The following is a 21,599-nucleotide window of genomic DNA, read 5'->3' on the forward strand; positions in this document are numbered from 1 at the left end:
GATAACATTTTCCAGTGCAGAGGTGTTTGTGCTTCTTTACACTTAATACCATGTTGATGTCAGAGCTCAAACAAACCTGTTGTGAACTTACAAATTCAACCTCCCATTCATCGTCAGCAAAGGTGTTCCACAGGGCAAATTTTGACTTCCGAGATTAGAGGCTAGCTTCTGCAGCTTCTTGCTCAGGAAGAGAATTTCTCATGGGCCATAAATAATAATTGAACTGGCCTAGGCTGCAGGAATAACTTATGCAAATTAAAAAATTGAGGACTATTCACCTCAAAGCAATTTGTTCATGAGGTAAGTGGGGATTCAGGTCCTGGCGCACTAAGAGCAGTGAAGAGGGGAAGGCTCTTAGTGGTTCTGTGGTGTGTCTCATACACAAGAGCCCACTGCCACACACATGGAAATGTGGTGACACTGGGAGATGTCAGTCCACAATGTTAAGCTGTAGAGAGTCTCTGGACTAATCATGTTAAATGAACTAAAGTCTACAATCAGGAACCAAGCCACTGGATATGTTTTTAGATTCTGACTTTTACTTTGGTGCCACCAAGCTGACATTTGTAGGTTAAAGTGAAATAGCTTGACAGTTATTGGATGAAATGCAGTAAAATTTGCTACAGATATTCATTGTCTCTAGTGGATACATTCTAATAACGTTAGTGATGACTGACTTTTCATCTGGCGCAATCATTTGGTCAAAGTTTCAATTTGACACTTTGGTTTACAGCCAAATACCTGCAGAACCTTCAGCCCTCAGCTGTACTTTGTGTTTAGCACTAACTATTAGCATGCTTGCAAACAAAACTAAGATGGTAAGCCTGGTAGATACCACCTGCTAAACATCAGCATGTTAGCCTTGTCACTATGAACATGTTAGCATGCTGATGTTTACTATGAGCTCAAAGCACCACTTTGCCTAGGTACAGCCTCACAGAGCTGCAAGCATTAAAACAAATAAATAATAAATAAAATTAAAAAAGAAGTGTTTTGCATCTTCAGCTTTAAGGCAACAACCCCTTGTGTTTGAGAGCACTGTCTGTCATTCCATGTCTCCTTTGATAAAGTGTGATGTCCTGTCTTCTGCCAACATTCAACATCTCAACATTAAAAAGGGTTCATTTTCCAAAATACTTAATGCTAATTTTGTAAATACAGGCTTTGTTCAGTAAAAGATTAGACTACCTTTTATTTTTTTAAGTAATACCTTAACATGCTTTAATTTCATGCTGTCAATCATGTTGCAAGAGGTTTTTTTTTCAGGCAAAAGGTGTTTCACTTCAGGTTAATGCTCTGTCCTCAGTTGATCCTTGCAATTTGGGACCCAGAATCTAAGGATTCTGGAGCTTTTCCTCAGTTAAAAGTCATCAACTTGTTAGTTTAAGAAATTAAGATATTTACTCAGTAAGCAGTATGAAAACATTGTTATTTAAATGTATGAGTTTTACAGGCCAAGGAGAATGTACTGTATGTTTGGATTCAGAGTTGGGGACAGATAATTCTGATTCTTAGTGTAATATTTTAAATTGCAGATTGTGTCTGTGTTGCCAGTGAAATTGTACATCAGTACTGAGATGTATCTGAATCTTGGTAATAGAGAAAGATTCAGAACAAAGAAACAAAAGTTCACAGATCTTGCCGTGTTTCACAAACAGGGAGGTGCTGTCAGACAAGTCCATTCAGAGGGAAAAGTCAGACTTGTCAAAGATATTGATGGACCAGTCAGCCCTAATATGTGTTGCTGGTGATGTGGCTGGTTTGTTCCACCTGTAACTGAAATGGATTCTGACACTGAGGGTGATGCTGGCTGAATGTACTGTACAAAAACATTACCAAAACATTACCACTCAAGTAGAATTCAAGGCTGCGGAGCACCTGTTTATTTGATTTAACAAGGACAGTGCAGTGTGTATTCTCACTAAACTAATGCCAAGTATATTCATCAGCAGGCTTTAAACAAGACACACACATTATTTCTTAACAAAGCACAGTTTGATACACTGCCCAAACTACAATTCAATCTTTCTTTTGGTATTCTTCACATTTGATATCCTCTCTGGCCCACATCCACCTCTCAAGTTATTTGCTGCAGTCAATATCCATCTTCTCAGCGCGCGACGAGTGTTGGAGAAAAGTTTCTCTCACAGATCAAATGGTCGGAAATCAAGATGCTTCCTCAGCATGTTTCCTTTGGCCCTCTTGCTGCGCTCACAGGAGCACCTTACATCCAATACTGTAACAATAAAGCAGCTTGGCTGAATGAAAGCCAGACACAGTTTAGTTATATAACACAACTAGAGAAGTGTGCAGCATCTAACCCTCTCACTTCCTCCTCCTGCTGTGACTGTGTGTCTAAATAAACTGCCTTACTATTTCTTAAGACTCTCACTTTCTGTCTCTTCCTCCATCTTACTCTTTCACACACATGAAGCTGCATCTCTGTCCTGCTCTGTATTAGACTTGGAGAGTTTAAGACTTTTCCAGTGTATCTTGTCTGCTTGTCTGAAGTGAAAGCTTTGTGTCAAAATAGAAATTCTTCTCTCTTTGATACAGTAGCTGTTTGTATGCAGACACTGTGGCACATTAATGAACAGTGCTCCCCACGGAAACATGATAGAGCAACAGGGTTGCTAGTATTGATTGAAATGACTTTGTCTGGCCTCTATCAGGGCTGTGTTTACACGAAAACCACCCATTGCAGAATAGCCTCAAAAAACTGAAATGTTGGAAGTTAAAATGTTGTGTTTTTCTGACTGCATTGGATCAATCCATTGTGTTCTCCCACATGTCATTTGTTCTCCAGTGGCTTGAATGTTTTTCTGCAACTATTTTCTCATTTGTTTATCCATTTCTACAAGCCCAAGTTTTTTTGTGTATTTCACAGCAATGCACCTTTTTGGCCTCAACTGGCAGCTCCAAGAGTTGGACAACCAGCCGGCTTTTGAAAACGGAGGAGTTGGGAAGACAGGGCCCACTCAGTCGAGCATAGTGACAGCTCTGGCTGCTGACGGTGAGGAAACAAAAGACTGACATTTGAATAAACTGCTAATTAACATACAAATAAGCCTTAAAAGTATCAATGCACAAAAATGATACTGTTTATTCTTTTGTTGGCTTCCCCGTTTCCCCTAAAATGTATTTTGGTCAAGGTTATTGGCATTGATTTATGAATATATAATGTGCAATCAGGGTTAAGTTTTTATTTTCAGTGAGGAAAATAATAAATTCAGCAAATTGATGGCTTGGCAAAAGTAGGGTGTTGACCAGTTGAACAAAGCCTTGAAATGTGCAAATAACTTGTCAGAAATGAAGGAAATAAAGCTGTGTCTAATAAATACATTTTGAAATGAAATGCTAACTTAAAAAAAGGTTGAATAATACAAATTAATTAAATCAAGTAAAGGTTCAAATGACGATTAAGAAAGACAAATTGCAACAGCAAACCATTTGGCCTCATGAATGAAATGGTCGGTGGCTGAGATCTTTCACCTTCTGAATATTAATTGACTGCTTTCAGACAGCTTTGTACAACCTAATCATAATCTTGGACCATTGTGTATTCATCAACCACCAGACAGGCCATCTCAGCTCACCTTTACAGCAAAAGCCACCAAATTAATCTCTAAGCACACTGCAGTATTTAGAATGCATGGCCACGAAAACATTAATTGAGTTGAGTAGGCCAGGCAAAAGCTCAATTGTTTAAACTCGGCTAGATTTAAATCCTCATAAGTACTGCTAATTAAGATAGCATGAGGCAGGTTTTGGACTGTTTAAAGGCAATCAATAGCTGGCTATTATTCTCCCCAGAGGTAAACTTGGCTTCCAGTCTTCACTTTGACTGAAGCTAAAGTGACAGGCAATGGCATCATTACACAACACTGAGGGATGCAAATGATGGAGGTCTGGCACAAACAGATACGCTCACAGTGACTGTATACACGGGTCCACACACTGAAACGCCTCTTACGAGATGTAGGAGCAAAGGTTGAGTTGCTATTATATAGCAGGACAAGGCTGCATCATCCAACACGTTAAAAGTCATTGCCACAGTAAACTGTAAATTGCGTTCCTTCTACAATAGAGCTTCAAACGGCAAAGACTTTAAAACCCTTTACAGATTTTTCTTTTTAACAGTGAAATCTGTTCTTGTAATTGCACCTTGCAGACTACAGTTTTTCATTTGAGGATGAGTCATTTTAAAACTGGCCATCTCTCCATCTTTGGCGCTGTAACGACACAGTTTAAGAACATAATTCGCAAAATTGTTTTGATTTGCTGTTATTGCTCTGGCAAGGTAGCACTCAGTATATCTGACAGATTCCATTTAGACCTTATCTGAGATGAGGCCTTACTCTATGAGTCATCAGGACCAGGGAAAAGAGGGGGCATGTGGTCTGTTCGAGTCTTATAAAAAGCCAATTATATCTGGTCATTTTGTTTCCAGTGAGGAGTGCATCATGGACCACAGGGAACCATTACTTTTAATCCTGTTTTTCTTGGTCATTGCTCATTTGGAAAAATATATGACTGTCTTATTGTTAAGTCCCTGCTTGAATAAAGGAATAAGATTACACTGGAAAGCAAAAGATAGAATGCAACATTTACTGATATCCAAAGATCAAAGACTTGCACAAAAACCAATACTGTATTTTAGATTTGAAGGTTTTAGCTGATGGCATGAACAGCTCTGTGATGACTGATTTATACCATATCACTTTAACTGTGCTGTTTTGATTCTGTAACAACTTACATAATCTAGGTGGTGGGGTGGGTGTGATTCTGTCTTCTAGGAAGGACTAGCGTGCTTCATCAGGAGAACAACTCGATTGACACAGGACAGGTCGACATAGGGAAGAGGGTAGGTCAGAGCGTCCCACCAGGGGTGTTCTGGCGTTCTCAACTAAGCATGGAGCAACCACGCTTCTTGAAGTTCAACATCTCGGTACAGAAGAATGCGCTTATTGGAGTCTATGGACGAAAGGGTCTCGCACCAACTCACACTCAGGTAAAGCCGTTTTTTAAAAATGTTTTTAAATCAAATTCACCGCTTTGAGATTAAAGACACAAGTCTTTCAAGTGCAACTATGTAACTTTTCAAATATAAAAAAAATAACATCTATCACTTGCCATATAAGATGACATTTCATTGCATCTTAAAGAAACCAGTTTCTAGATGGAATCAAAACTGCATTCAAGTAAAAAAACTATAAAATGCAATATTCAATAGATTTCTTATGTGCCCTTAAGAGCTCCCTTATTTAAATTCCTGATATGTATGCATTTGCGATTTAGAACCGGGCACTAGTTTAGTTTCAGTTTTCTCCTCTAAGCTTTGATTTGCTTGTGTGGGCATGCACATCTTTCACTTCCACTAAATGCCTGCCATTTGCAAATTGAAGTGTTTCCAAAATGTCTGATGTGTCACTTGAATGACATTTCCGGGCATCCAAATGTCCGATGTCTGGTGATGGTGATGGAAGCACTCAGACAATGGCTATTTTCCACCACACTTGACTGCAAAAGCTGTTAGCTTCACCTTCTTGACATTCTCTCTTAGTAAAGATGGGCTTCACTCAAGTGTAGACAGTTAGGGCCACTCTTTGATGGAAGAAAGTCAGATGCGAGTGACAACAGGTGAGCTGGATTGCACTTTCAAGGTGAAAAAAGGTAGCCCAACAAAATCAAAGACCAAAGGGTACTAATTAACAAGATGCTGCTTTTATGTCTCTTGCAATTGATACACAGAGACTCAAGCTTGTCAATGCTGGACAATGTGTCTATTGTGGCCACCTCTAAATTACATACTGTTCAGGGACCAGGGGCACGAATCAATGTATTTACTTAACTGTGCATGAAAGACCCCAATGAGAGATATTGACTGTTTGTCGTACTCACAGCTTGGAATACAAGACACCATTTAAGTGCAAAAGGCTTTCCACCTTTCTCAAACATAGACTTCCTCCGTCTGCTATTGAGTGTCTGTCTGTACTGATGCAAACCAAACAAGTTAGAAGAAATACACTTTTGTAGTTTGTTTCTTTACAAATGGCACTCAGTTGTTATCAAATGCCAGACTAAGTTCACTCAATCTAAAGTCTGAAGAATTTGCAGGCTGTGAGTGTTCCTCCTCTGTCCCTAGGGCATCCAGCAGTCTCTCCATGCTTGGTCTCTTGCCTGTTATTTCACTTGCATTCACTGGTATTGTTGGATTGAGATGAGTTGGGGGGGGGGCTTTCACACCGGATAATCGAGATGTACGCACTTTGCCAGGAGTTTTAGGGCTCGTGGGATGAACTGTTTTATTACTTCCCCCTCAAGCCAACAGCACAAAGAAGTCAACTTCCGCCAGGTTAATATCCCTCCTCTGCCCCCTTGCTCTACTCAAAGGGGTTTAAATCACAGTGTTGACTTCACCTGCCCCTCGCCTAATGCTCTCTTTCCTGTCGTTTGCAAGTCAACTGAAAGGTTGCCTAGGTCCGTGTTTGTCACATTGCTGAGCATTAAATCCTGTTTTAATGAATTCTTTGTCCCCTTTTTTTTCATCTGTTTCAAAGCCCATGTTGTTTCTATGAGGCTTGTGCACATATTTAAACCTGCAATAATAATTTCTTTGGCCACACTAGGCAGAGAAGAACTCAATAACAAGATGACAGATGGAAATCGCTGACGTATGACCAGCTTATTAAAGGAGAATTCCGGTCGATTCCAACACGTAGCTCTGTTGTTTTTAAATTTAGAGTGCTGTCAGTAGCAAGAAAAACGAAAACAATCGGTGCTGCCTACACCGTGTTATCCTCCTGCTAGCATTAGCACCCAACACGCTTAAACAGGGCAAGTTTTAAACTTGTTTTTAGCCTCTTAACATGTTCAAAATGTCACTAAAAGTGCCTATTCATGTGAAGTGATTCCTTCCGAGTGAACACAGTGAATCTGACTGCAGTAGATGTGAAAGAAATGCATAAAAGTTCTGCTAATTCAGCTCTGTTTAGTTCCGGTGTTGATACTGCAAGGAGTGCTTCGGGACCGTCTACAAACTACAACATCGAAAAGAGATGCAAAAATATTTTCAAAAATAGGCATATGCTTATTTTTTAAAAGTAAGTGCTGTAGTACAACTAGCAGGAGACAAGTTATAATTGAGGTAAGTTTGGAGACACTACCTTATTTAATCATTAAATTAATAGCCTACATATTTTTGTTGTATCTCTTTTCTGTGTTGTAGTTTGTAGACGGTCCCTAAGCATTCTTAACTGCCATCTCAACACCGTAACTAAACAGGGCTGAATTGACCCTTCGCTAAGCCCCGCTCTCCTTAGTTACTGTTGCTACACCTGACAAGCTTTCGTGTCTGGAACGTCTATTACAGTCAAGGGGGTAAGCGTCTCCTCACAACCCGAACCTCCTATGGCGCCATTTTGATGCTAATAAGCACTCACCCTCCATTAGCATTCCATTAACTGCCATTCATTTTGACGCCACTTTGACAGTGAATAACTTTACATCTGAAGCGTTTAAAGACTTTATTTGTCCATTGTTTATTTCTAAAGAAACACGACAATGTATAAAGGCCTCCATTACCTTGTACCTCATGTTATGGCTCCATAGCAGACCTTTTTGTAAAAATAGGCTAACGATTGTGTCATAACCACGGGACGTACTGTCGCATAGTAGAGGATTTACCATATAGTACAGGAGAAGCTCGCAGACAGTTTCGACTTACATTAGCTGTTTAAGTTTAATTACTAATGTTAACTAGAATTTTAGTTAGCAATAATTAGCCTGTGCCTATGTTATCTCCTTATATATACCTACGCTCTCCGTCTCTGCAAGATTGGGAATGATTGAGATTTCTCTCGGCACAGCTACCAGAAGACTTCCAACTTTCAGACACGTTGCTCACGTCACATTTACGTTGTCTCTCTCAGTTGGAGGCTGCGCAGCAACGCTCGGCGCTCACCGGAAAAGTGCTTCTAATGGCCTTTACTGGTCTCCGTCCAGAGCAACGGGATCTGTTTGTCCACTCTTATATACTGTCTATGATTACAGTATGTATGCACTGGTGTCAGACATTCCCAAGGAGATAATTAGTAATTTTTGGCGAACAGGTGAAATATCTGAGAGAGCAAGACAAAAGGGACTGCAGTATGTATTCGAGGGATATATCTACGACATAATATGCAACCGATTAGAGAATAATTTCATCAAAATTGAAGCTAAAGCCTATAGGTCATGCAATAATGTGAGCCGCCTCATACGCTGACCATTCAAATTGGAAACACAAATTGAGGAACAGCTTGCACAGCAGGGTAAGTGACATTTTAAAATAATCTAATAATTATAAATCAAACAGCTTATCCATAAATCTTGTGGAATAAACACAAGACATTAGCTTGAACACTTTGCAATGATAACATTCTCCTGCTTATATTTTTAGCAATTAACAAAATGCTGAAATATATTTTAAAGTATGTCAGTGAGCCTCCGTCTTGCCTAGTATTCGGTGCACAGGGAAAGTAAAACCAAATCGCTATTTCTACCACTAAAAAGGCTCAAAATATCCGTTGTAAGCTAATCAGCGGTCCGCGCTAGCTTGTTTCAAGCTCCAAACACATTAGATTAGCATGAAAACATGTCCCAGAGAATGATCGAGTGGGTACACATCTGTCAAAGAACCGTCATTATTTCCAAGCAATGCTGTGCTGAGTTAGCTAGCTAGCTAACATTAGCGTGTTCTTGCCTTGGAGCAAACGTATGTGTTTTTGTTAATACTGTCGACATTTAGCTAGTTGTGAATGGGGCCTCCCACACTGCTTGCTCCACGCCCGGCCTTTCTCCCCTTGGGTTTTAGGTTTCGGGAAGGGAAAAAATTCTGCCACCCCGTCCAAACTTTTAGGATACCGGGTATCGGATTTGCACAACGCTTCGGCGTACGGTGTTTCCCTCGCTCGAAAGCTTGACAGACCTCCCGCGCCTAGTTACGGTTGCTAAGCCACGATTGGCCTGTGGCAGTTTTCGGGCGTGGCTTAACGAAGGGTCAATTAGCAGAACTTTCATGCATTTCTTTCACATCTACTGCAGTCAGATTCACTGTGTTCACTCGGAAGGAATCACTTCACATGGGTAGGCACTTTTAGTGACATTTTGAACATGTTAAGAGGCTAAAAACAAGTTTAAAACTTGCCCTGTTTAAGCGTGTTGGGTGCTAATGCTAGCAGGAGGATAACACGGTGTAGGCAGCACCGATTGTTTTTGTTTTTCTTGCTACTGACAGCACTCCAAATTTAAAAACAACAGAGCTACGTGTTGAAATTGACCGGAATTCTCCCTTAAGTTGTTTTGCCTAAGTGTTAGCCAACAGTTGCCGACTTACACATCAAGCAGAAACGGAGCAACACCTGCATGTGATTCTGGCCACCTAATAAGTGAAGTTCAAAATGTACTCCTCTTTGAGCTCTGGTTTCTTCTCCAACAACTCTTGAGAAATAAATATTTGGCTCTTAAGCAGTGAGAAGTTACTAGCAGGTTGCTAACTTTGTCTGTCTGCCATGTGGTGCTGGGGAGGTAGTGCACAATGGTTTTATCATCGCCTTTCCTTATTTTATTTGCTGAACACAGCTTTCTGCTGCTTCTGCAATTGGGTTGGTTTGTGAGGGGTTATTTTGGTTTTATTACAGACAATGAAACCAATGCAATGAACTGAAAGAGGCTAAAATCTCAATAGAGCTGCAGATTTAGGTAGAAATGGGTTTGGAGTAAAAATCATTTGAAGTTATTAAAAAATGATTAATGCAGCCTTAAAGATCAGATGTTAAATTGTTATATTTTCCTATTTCCTGTTTACATTTTTAATGAGGAAAGAAAAATTTAAAACATTTCTGAAATGTTCACATAATGATTTTGAGGGGGGACTCTTGCTACTTCTTTTTCAATCTGGTATTTTTTTAGATGTACTGCCATGTAATATAATTCAAAATTATATTACTTATTATAAAATGTACACGTCTATAAATTTAAATTAAAAAAAAGAAAACATCTCAACTGGGCAGCAGTCAAGAATCAATGGCTTTGCAGTTCATCAAAGCTCTCTGCAAACAGCCTCATCCATGGATTTAAATGCATCACACTCTAAGCAGCCCACAGACTCTCTTCCACCCTGAGTCTTCACTATAGGCCCAGTACATCTGCGTAGCTACAACTGCCTTGGCCAGGGGATCTGACGGCATCTGCTGTGCTCCTCTGCAGCCTATAGTCTGTTTGGGGATTGCTGGTTTGTGTTGCACTACTTTCTGCTGCAGTGCTCTGTACCCTATAGCCTCAGTCAAAATGAGCTTCAGGTGTTGAGCAGTTGCAGTGAGAGCAGATGTGCCGCTTTACTCGTTTCACTTGGCAGGAATGACTCGTTACTCCTTGTTTACCCTGTAAATCAATGTTTGCTTGAAAGAAATATAGAGAGACTGTTATGCTGCAATCCCAATATATAGAAGAGAAAATAAAAAATAAGCCTGAGGCATATACAGCTCTGTTATATATATAATATATATATATATATAATATATTATATATATTATTATATTAGTGCTGTCAAACAATTAAAATATTTAATCGCGATTAATCGCATTAATGTCATAGTTAACTCGCAATTAATCGCACATTTTTATCTATTCTAAATGTCCCTGGATTTCTTTTTGTCCAATTATCTTTTCTCATTTTAATGCTCTTATCAACATGGAAAAGTGGATCGGCTTGCTTTGTGCTTTTGTCGCCTGGCTTTGACGAGGGGGCGGAGAATTCGCATCAGCTGTGTGCTTGGCCATCAAGTGGTATTTCAGACTGGACGTGCTGCGATGATAGCACAGTTCACAACGACAAAACACACAGATCACTTTGGTCTTGTCAATGGAACCATTTGGCAACTTTTTAAAAGTAAACTTTTACGTTAATCTCACGATAAAAATGGGTTTGTGTTAACGCTGTTAATAACGCGTTTAACTGACAGCACTAATATATATATATATATATATATATATATATGCTATACTATGTGTATGTACTGTGTGTGTGCATCTGTTAGTTTCTAGTGAAAAATCCTTATACTGTAGCAACAAGGACATATTTTCTTTAAATTATTTATATGATATATTCAATTCAGCTTTCTTTATATTACCAGGATAGTCCACTCAGTATCTTAATCGTGTTTCAGGGAGTGTTGAATACATATATTACATATATTAAAACAAACAATAAAACAAAACATATCAAACATTTTTAACAGTTTTGTATCACATTTAACATTAACATTTAATTTAAAAGCAGATGAATAAAAATGTGTATAAATGTCTTTGAAGAAACCTTTTCACTTAGTTTATCCTTTTATATGTATTTTGTTCAGGTACACTAGCAGTGAATAACTCTGAATTGTAAGCACACACATCTACATAGTACATTATGAGTGTTAATTTAACAGATTATAATAAACACATTGCCGGAGTCTCCTTAAGTGCACTCCTGTCAGAGTTAACAATATATTTTTGGAATATTTTTCAGCATTAGCCCCAGAGCTAATATCAGCTCATATCAGTACACAAACAACTCTCCAAACAACATCTATCAACTCCAAATAACTGTCACTGAAAAATCAACATGTATTATACTCAGATATTTGCTGGGTACACAAACCTGTTCTGGTTGTGTCTTGCATTACGACTTTGAAGAGTTCCTCTTCAAAGTTAGGGAAATCACTAGAGGTGCTGCATACAGAGCAGCCAATAGAAGCAAATATAAACTCTCTTGCCTCTTTACTGCCTGATTAAATTATACCAACATTAAAATACCAATCATCTGCATCTGTCGGAATCTGTTTTTGGTGTTGTTTTGCAGTATGAATTTGTGGAGCTATTGGACGGCAGCCGGCTTATCGCCAAAGAGCATCGGACTCTAAGTGAACCAGAGACAAGGGCCTGGCTGGATCATCCGGTCACCGTCCACCAAGCCGGATTCATCCAGTACCTGGACGCAGGGGTGTGGCACCTGGCGTTTTATAATGATGGACGGAGCGCGGAGACAGTATCCTATAACACCATCATCCAGGGTACGAGGACACATCTGCTGCTAATGAGTGTGATTGGAATTATGTGTAATGACATGTTTGGAAGACTTTGATTTCCTTAAACAGCTGCGCCTGCAAGAACTAACAGTTAGGTTGTTGAAAACTGGCTACCACACAAACAAACTGAGCTTTGTTTAAACTTTGAGCCACCTAGGAGGCAGATCTAAGTTTCCATTGGAGGGTAGTGGATAATTGTGCTCAACACTATAATACGAGACCATACACCGCATTGATCTTTCCTCCTAACAACCTCTTCAGCGTTCTGAAGTCTGTGAAATTTCCTTGTGGGTTTTGCGGTAGGAAAAACACTAAGGTTGAGTTAACGTTTTTCTATTTACTTTGGGGAGTTCCATTGATCCAACCCTACAAATATGAAGGTATTGATGTGTGAGGTCAAAATTGCCTGGGTCCGACACTGGCTCAATGAACATCCAATACATGTCAGAGTAATAACAAAAAGTTTGCCCTCTTAACACCGATCAAAATGAGGGCCCTGGTCTTTTGGGTGTGCCATTCATGAGCGATGGTCTGTTGAATGAACACAAGATCTGTCTGTAGGATATGTCAGATTAACTTCAACTCAGAGAGGATTTGAGCTGTAAACACTCAGGAGAATGCATGGCTTTGGCATGATCAGTCATTCAAGGGGTTGAGGGGGGAGGATGAGACAGTAGAGTAGACAGGAGGAAAGCACACAAAATGTGTCAAAAAATTGAATTATTTGGTCTAATTTAAAATGCCTGTGTGGCTTTTACTTAACATGGCTTAGATGGGAAGAGTCGGGCTGCAGCATACATGTTATGGAGGCTTAGACCTTAGTGGGACATGGATGGACAAATAGCTGTAAATGTATGCCATGCCTGATACGAGTACTGAAGAAAAGGGATGCTTAGAAAGCCTAGATTCATGCAGGAAAAAATAAAATAAAAGTTAGTATCTCGGTTGTCTCGCAGTATTTCTTAAACTGTACAGCTGTCAAATGGCATATTAAGGAGGAATTTCAGATTTGCTGTAATATGACAATCCGATGAGTTATTAATAGTTGGACTTTCTCACTGCTTTACCAACAGAATCTGTCACCGAGTGCACACACAACTGTTACGGGAACGGAGAGTGTGTGGCAGGATCATGTCACTGCTTCCCAGGATTCATAGGGCCGTACTGTTCCAGAGGTAATTATTAAGCTCTTATAGTACTCTTATAGTACTTTTTTTTAATCTCGAGTGGTATCCAGCAATGCAAATTGGTGTGGTTTTATTGGCCCAGGTTTTTGAGATTTTTGATTTCATTCCAACACTATGTGGTGGAAAATTCTTTATGGTGCTCAAAGCATTTAAAAAAGAAATATTACAAGCAAAGCTTCACAAATGGTGTCTAATGCAGCTAGATCGATATATTGGCCAATAAAAGTTCATTGCAGACATATTGTTGTCAGCTGATGAGTTATAAGGAATGTCAGTACAGAAATGCCATAGATATGTTTGAGAAAAACTGTCAACATTACATACTTTGTCTACTGGAAAGCACTGGCAAGTTTATTTTTCAATTTTTCTCTAATCAGCCATTAATAAATTGTTATAAATGTTATGCACTGAGCACCAAAAAATAAATTCCTTTCACATCCATTGTATTTGAGTAACGCCCAAAATCTCAGAGACGGATATGTCAAAATCTGGCCAAACCAAAGCTGTCCATGTCCATATGCCTGAGTTTAAAGTAATAGTTTGTATTATTGAAACTGTGTTTCTTGACTTTTTTGCCAACAGTTAGTCATGTCTGTGTGCTATATATGTAGCTGTAACGTGTGGGTGACCAGTAACTTCCTGAAGTCTCCACTGGTTGCCTAGCAACTGGTCCCATTAAATAAATAGTCCATTCATATCTGACATATAGCCCTGCGTAAACTGACCAATTATTGTTTTTGTGCTTTGGTTTTTATACGGATTAAACAAACAAGATCTAATGTGTCAATAAGTGAGATGTAGAACATACAGACTCATCATACTCTGCTTATTATAAACTATTTGTTTTTTAATTAAAAAAAGATATCATTGAAGATCATTTGACATCTGCTTTTTGAAAAAAAATAATACCAAAACCCCCAGCCTTGATATTATACAAGAATAATTCTTTAAACCTGTTGTCTTTTCTCAGCTTCCTGTCCAGTCCTGTGCAGCGGCAATGGCCAGTACACCAGGGGGCGCTGTCAGTGCTACAGTGGCTGGAAGGGCACTGAATGTGACGTTCCTGCCTCCCAGTGTATTGATCCTCAATGCGGGGGACACGGACTGTGCGTGGCAGGCAACTGTGTGTGCAACACCGGCCACAAAGGACCCAACTGTGAACAAGGTAAATGGGGAAAAAGAAACTTAGAAGCAGCTAGATGCAACACACTACTGTGTGAAGCTCGACACGGGGGAAGTGGGAATCGACAAAGTCCATTGATGAAACAATCGGGTGTTTTCAACTCCACCGAGCGGATAATGCTTTGGATGTTGTTATTGATACTGTGTGTATGAATCAACTCCCTCTTAGTGTTTAGACCACATGAGGGTACAACCTGGAACAGATTGTGCAGGGCCCGTTGACGCAGCCACCTATTGGATTGCTCCACAGTTGAAGACACCTGTTAAAATCGATCAGTCAATGGCATCTGTTCCTCCGTTTATTGAAAAAGAGCTTCTTCTTCTTTCTTGTCAACCTTTTCCACCTCCCCCTTGTCTTCAGTGTGTTTAACTTTATTGATCCTCATGCAGACAAAAGACAATTATCAGCTCAGATTTACATGCGCAGCTCGTTGACTTTACAATTAGAAAGCTATTGAGTTTACTAAAGGAGTATACTGTGGTTTTCTTTTAAGTGAAGCAATAAGGGAAGGAAACAGATGGGAGATGGTATCATTTGTAGTTCCAAGCTTGCATGTAAGGGCTCCAGTGTCATGAATTAGTTCAGGTAAATAATCAATATCAGTGTCCAAGCAAATGTGGAAATGCACAGAGCAATCAGCTCCAGAGGAAGCAATGCAAATTATCCCTATGGGTTGATTATGTTGGTCATAATTGCCAATTATTAACCTAGATCAGCAAGTTGATCTGCAAATTGTTAATAGTAATTGATTATATCTGTCGAGACACTAATTGTGCCCCTTTTCCTAGTGCCTATAATGGAACATAATTATGCTGTCAGTATATTGTAAGTACCCTATAATATACCGCAGAGGAGCTACAGTAGTAGAACATAGGGTGGCAAATTACTACCAGCCACCACTAAACACTGCAACATTTTCAGCTATGGCTCACCAGCTATCATCTGGCAGTTCTTCCACATTCTAAATGTATTTATTTTTTTGGCTGCTGGTAGCTACGGAGCCCCGGAAGTGACATGGAGGGAAAAAAAACGAAGAAAAAAAAAAAATCATGTACTGGGGACAAACACTTACTATACTTTTGCGAGATCTCGAGTTTTATTTGCGAGATCTCGAATTTCATTTGCGAGATCTCGCAAATCCAACAATGGGTATGAGAACCTCTCCACCTCTTCACCATCCATGATGAGAACCGCATAATAAATGCGAGCAGACCCGCGGGACTGCGCATGCTCATATGATGGTTCTCTCGCGGTCCTGTAGCTGTAATAATGGATATAGCTAATGGTTGTAATTCACCATGTGTTCTATTAGTACATCCATGGTATTATGTTATGATACATCCGAGGGATGTATGTATGCTGTAAAGCCTGTAACGTGGATGTAACGTCATTAGCGTTTCCCAAACTCCCGGGGCTATCGGCTAGTAGCTAACATCAGCGATAGCTAGCATGGGTGTATTAAGAGAACGGCAACACTGTACATAGCTATATGCCTAGATAACGTTACTACAGACATAGTGATTACATCGTTTTGGTTCTCTCAAAACATCCATCGTTTATTTTGATAAGCATTACTAATTAATACATGCAAAGTGAAGTGTTATAATGAACATTGTTGTTGACTGTTGATGTCAGTGACTAGCAATATACAATATATCTACTTCATGTCCTATTGTCTGTAATAAAGTTAAACATGTAAACGATCAGGAACAACGAAAAAACAATGTTTAACGTTAGTGAATATTTTATACAATGAAACGGCGAGTTCATGAGTTTGCCACGTATACCATGGATGTATTATACTTGTAAGAGACACGAGAGATAAGCTCATGAATGCGCATGTTGCTACCGGTTGCTACGACAACACAAACAAACTGTTGCTAGTGCACATGTTCATGGTGACGACATGGGCCAGTCACTTTTGAGCGCTCTCATTGGAATGAACGGGGCTTCGCGCCGAACGCTGTATCCTGTCTCATACGCATTGTTGGATCTCGCAAATGAAAATCGAGATCTCGCAAAACAAAGTCAAGATCTCGCAAAAGTATACTCGAGATCTCGCTAAACAAAGTCAAGATCTCGCAAAAGTATAGTCAGTGTTTGTCCCCAGTATATATATATTTTTTTTTCCCTCCATGTCACTTCCAGGGTTCCGTAGGTAGCAGAGTCATAGTAGCCCAGGGTTAATAAGTAGGTGTGATGTCCTGTCTAGAAGTGGTAAACTAACATTGTTGTCGTCCTCACTTTTGTGTCCTTAGTCGACTGTGTGGACCCGACATGCTCCGGTCATGGAGCCTGTCATCACAGTGAGTGCCACTGTAACCCGGGCTGGGGAGGGATCAGCTGTGAGATCCTGAAGAGCACTTGTCCAGAACAGTGCTCCAGTCATGGCACCTTCAACACTGACTCCGGAACCTGCATCTGTGAGGCTAACTGGACAGGGGCCGACTGCTCCATAGGTCAGAACACAATCCACTTTCATTTCATCACATATAGGTATTTTGTGTGGCCTTTTCACGTGACATACTGTAGGACTGCAAGTAAAGGTTATTTTCATTATTGATTAATCTGCTAATATTTTCCCCCATTTATATTTTGGTCTATGAAATGTCAGAAAATAGTGAAAAATGGCCATCACACTTTCCTAAAGCCCGAGTTGACATCTTCAAGTTTGTCCCAAACTAGAGATAGGAACTAGATTATGATAATTATTTTTCATTTGAAAAAATTATTTTGAATAAGTGATCATCAAAATAGATGCAAATTAATTTTCTTTCAATTGACTACTATTATTGTGACAATCTTTTCAGTCTTTTGTAAAATTATCTAAGTCGACACATTGGCTTTAAAAGAATTAAAAGGCATATTGATCTACTCCGAGTATGTGCAAGGTTGTTCATTTACTTCAATTATTGATGCCATTAGTGTAGTTTTACTTGTATAGCACTAACAAATCTTTGCAAACAGTGCAGTCAATTTTATAATGCCTTTTTTTTTGTAGATAATGTTTGAGTTTCTCGAACATGTAACTGGCACCAAATTCTGTATTTACTCCAAATAAACTCCCCACTTGCTGTGCACAGACACTGCAGACACCAGGTGTCCACGGCAGCAAATGCATAAGCCTTTATTAACAAGCTTTAGCTTGAAATAAAAGATCTATCTCATACAGTACATTATGTCTACACGTGGGTGTCTTATTAAGAAATCGGTCATTATTATTCAGCTTTGGAATCTGGAAATATGAGTGGGGAAATTGATAGAAAATCACACATTTAGGTAATTAATCATGTCTGTTTTTGAAATGTCATTTAGTGAACATTGAAGACCAGTTTTTTTTTAACTAAATGAATATGTCACATTTTGAAATGAAGCTTGTTGAATAATATACTGCAGACCGTCACATCAGTATCTTTCAGCTTTTCCACCATATGTACACATGCAGGAAACAACATCATTAATTGAAAAGTCTGGATTTGCTCCAAAGATGATATATGGGAGCCTGACTTACTGAAGTTTTTCATCTCATGAGCTATGCATACATGCTACAGTACTGTCAGTGCTGTGTTTTATGAGCCCACGGTTACATCTCTCCTACATTACATCACCTTCAGTAAAGTTTTACTTTGGTGTTATGGATAACATTTTAGGAGACATATATATTTTCAGTAATGCCACATTGAAAAGAAAGTATTATTATAATGAAGAGGATGTGTTAATTCAAGCTCTGTATTTTTAAGCAACTTCAATAATCTATGTGAGAACAACAACTTTAAATGTCTTTTCGCACAACACAAACACAAAATGCCTCAAACCTCTTAGTTGTTCTCCAAGTAGGAGTAAGAAAGGAACCTGGACCAACTGCAGATAGCATCTGCATAAACCCATAACAAAAGGTTTCGTTGTTATGAGAAGACAGATGTTGATATCTGATAGCCAGGAGTCACCATGCTTGGAAATTTAGTGTTCTTAACTACACTACGTTCACCAGAGAAGTTAAAATTAAAAAAACATTTTCTCAAGAACTGCTCTTCATTATCAGTATCAAGCAACTTGTAAATCTCTGTGATAACCATTATACTTAGTTTTGATTTGCTTACAGTTTGGTAGTTTGACCCTAACTAAATCAGCGTCATTATGTTTTGGAATAAATAAATTAAACTATGCATGTGATCACACCCTTAAAATTTGGCAATCAACACTTGTAGCATGTGTTGGTTTTGAAACCGAGCATATGCTGATAACAAAGCTTTGACTCCGCACGTTATTCTTGTGAGACCCAGCATATGTTCTCTTTGAAATTTCAACACAAATGTGTGTTGTTTAAAAAAAAAAAGACTTATGGATTTGTTCAGAACCGCTGCCAGTGTGTTTTATAGCAGCTTCAGCTTTTTCAGAGGAGAGGAGGCAATCGTGTATCCCATCTGTCCGCAGCAGAGCGTCTTCATTTGTTACCAGCTTTGTATTCAGAGGGCTTCGCTTTCGACACAGGTAGGTGACATGTTAGTTCAAAGGCTGGCCCCTCCCATCTGTTATCTGTGTATGAGGTTCAGGTGATTTAAGTCCCATCTCCTACTTCAGAATAGACTCATTCTCTATGTGGTAAACCCAGAGAGACACAATGGCCACGCTGAGTTGAACAATTAAAAGCAGAGGTTGCAGTTTGTTTCTGTCAGTATAAAAGGCTGTTAAGCGTATTTCTCCTGGCTGAAATTCAATTGAAAATTAAACCATAAGGAGGCTGGATGGTGTGTTTGAGATGATAGATGCGTGTTAAGACCATTTGAAGCAGCATGCAGCGTGTTTGGTCGGTGCCCAAGAAGAATGATTGTTTTGGTCAGCAGGGATTTTTTTCTTTTCTTTTGTGTCTCGCTTTAAAAAGTTTTTTTTTTTTATTCCGGACACAATCCTCTCACTCAGCAAGATATCTCTGGCTTGTCAATACTAGAACTGACAGAACTAGTGTGATCCAGAAGTTACAGTTTACCCACCTGGGTGGGTGGAGAATTCCTTCTTAATTAATGCTGCGGTTCTTCTTCAATTGAATAAACTTTAATTAACAAGCGAGTAGCATGGATCGACCGCCCACAACCCCTATCCAGCTCGAGTCAGGGGCATGTTAAAGGCAGATAAACACGTTTGGACTAATGAAAAATTGATTGCATAGATTCTATGGGAAGGAGGTATCCCTTTGGAATCAAATGACTCCCCTCCAGAGGCATGCTTAATATTCTACAGTGTCAGCCCGACTTAATCAGAACTATCCAAGGTCTCTCAATCGAAGGAAAACTCTATACAGAGTGCTGGAAACGGACTGCTAAAATAGCCTCAGTCACGGAGGAATGTGTGTAAAGCAGTGGGGTAGATTAGCATTAAAAATTACATGAACAAAATGGGTAGATGTTTTATCCAAGGCTTGTTACATTTTGGGCGGCAGATTGTCTCTTGGCTTATTTGCTTTTCTGGCAGGCTATACCAAGTTTTTAAAAAGTCACAAACTTTTCAGTTATGGGGCTATATACATTTCCTGGAGCATTTAAAATTTGAGGAAATACATGAACTGCTTTCCTCTAGCACACTGATGGCTGTTGTCACGACGGAAAGCTTTACGCTTTTCTGTTCAAAAGCTTTGATTGAACTTCTTGGTTCCAGCAAATGAGCATTTCTTATTCTCTTACAAGAGTAGCCACAGCTTGTTGAGCGTTAGCTTTAGCCTGGTACAGACTGATTTACTTGCCACCCATGGATTCAATCATTTGATTTCAACTTCTCTGAAGATAGCACGGATTCATAACAGATGCTCTGCTGTTTTCAGTGCTCCGTACTTGAAGAAATCATGTTGATCTAACATCCCTCAGAGTCCACACATAAGAGCCTGCTTAAATCCCTAACCCTTGCATCAGTCTGCCAAGACTCCATGCAAATGAGCTTTCAGAATATGTAAAACCTGAAAGTGGTTGTTTTGTAAGTGTTGCTCAAAGTAATTGCTGTGCTTTACTGTTCTTCTACTCTGACTTCAGACTTTTTGAGCGATGACAGTTTTTTTTTTTTATTTTGCACTCCATGGAGAAATAAAGTTGCCTAATAAATTACTTCTCACTCTTAGATTAAGATTCGTTAAAGTGGATTCAGGAAGAAAAATTACAATAACAACCTGTTTCATGGACATGGAAAGAATGCATCTTGTATCATTTCACTGTGATTATTCAGAGCAATACTTACACATTGTGTGATAACCTACCGATGCGATGACCTACCTGTCCAGAAACTAAGGGGGGGAAATAGCAATGGTGCTACAACCTGGTACAATGCATCCCTCCTTGTTTTTATACAGGGTTAATGTTTGTTGTGCACTGTCCATGTCTAATTAAAATTACATTACATAAGCTTCGATGTCAATTAGATGGGGAAAAAAGTTCTTACAGTGATTGGAGCCATTTGTTGATTAGCTAATTAAAGTCCTCCAGAATGTGTTGCTGAGCAGATTTTCTTTTTTTTTACATAAAATAGATGTAAACTGAATCAGATGTCTTCCATCTGCCATCATAAGGACATACACACACAGTTTCTTTTTGCTCTTCTGTTTAAAGTTTCATCTCTTTGAAGTGCATTCTGACATGCACACATTACGTTTGAATTGGTTTTAATGCAAGCTGACAGTACTGTGTTGCTGCGCTGTATTGTGGAGTACATGGTTCACAGATTAAATGTCAAGCACTGAGAATTTAAGAGACTTTATTCTTGCTGTAACCCATAAAAGTAATAACACTGTATATCAAGATTAATTTCATACTTTTTGGGAAGAAGTATGGAATGTATCCTCTTTTTTTTTCTCCTTCTCAACTATTCATGTGTATTTTGGGAAAGTGGCAGCCGAATAAAAGTTGATAAGGGATTCTGTTTCAATGCTCTGACAAGTCGTAAGTCAACTGTTTGTCCTGCTTTACACACATTTTTTTATTACAAGCCATAAAGCAGAGAAAGCAGTAAAGTCCTGATTTTTTTCCCCATGTAATATAATGCTTCTTAAAATCTCCTTAATAGATGTCAGTAATTATAAGCCTCTTCAGATGAAATATATCAAACATATAAGCCCCTTTTTCTGTTCATTTCAATATTT

At 39.1% G+C, this 21,599-nt stretch overlaps 1 protein-coding gene across 6 annotated transcripts in view; it reads left to right on the forward strand.

Annotated features, from left to right (window-relative positions):
- si:dkey-237h12.3 (teneurin-3) overlaps nucleotides 1–21,599 on the forward strand; it is a 159,170-nt gene that overhangs the window by 87,040 nt on the left and 50,531 nt on the right. For all 6 annotated transcript variants that reach the window (XM_031303728.2, XM_036000996.1, XM_036001001.1 and 3 more), the window contains 6 exons: nucleotides 2,888–3,013; nucleotides 4,797–5,011; nucleotides 11,884–12,094; nucleotides 13,183–13,284; nucleotides 14,267–14,461; nucleotides 16,738–16,938. In XM_031303728.2, the coding sequence (XP_031159588.1) occupies nucleotides 2,888–3,013; nucleotides 4,797–5,011; nucleotides 11,884–12,094; nucleotides 13,183–13,284; nucleotides 14,267–14,461; nucleotides 16,738–16,938 (1,050 nt within the window). The remainder of the gene's footprint in view (nucleotides 1–2,887; nucleotides 3,014–4,796; nucleotides 5,012–11,883; nucleotides 12,095–13,182; nucleotides 13,285–14,266; nucleotides 14,462–16,737; nucleotides 16,939–21,599) is intronic.

Source organism: Sander lucioperca, chromosome 1 (genome assembly GCF_008315115.2).
Source record: "Sander lucioperca isolate FBNREF2018 chromosome 1, SLUC_FBN_1.2, whole genome shotgun sequence".
Taxonomy (NCBI): domain Eukaryota; kingdom Metazoa; phylum Chordata; class Actinopteri; order Perciformes; family Percidae; genus Sander; species Sander lucioperca.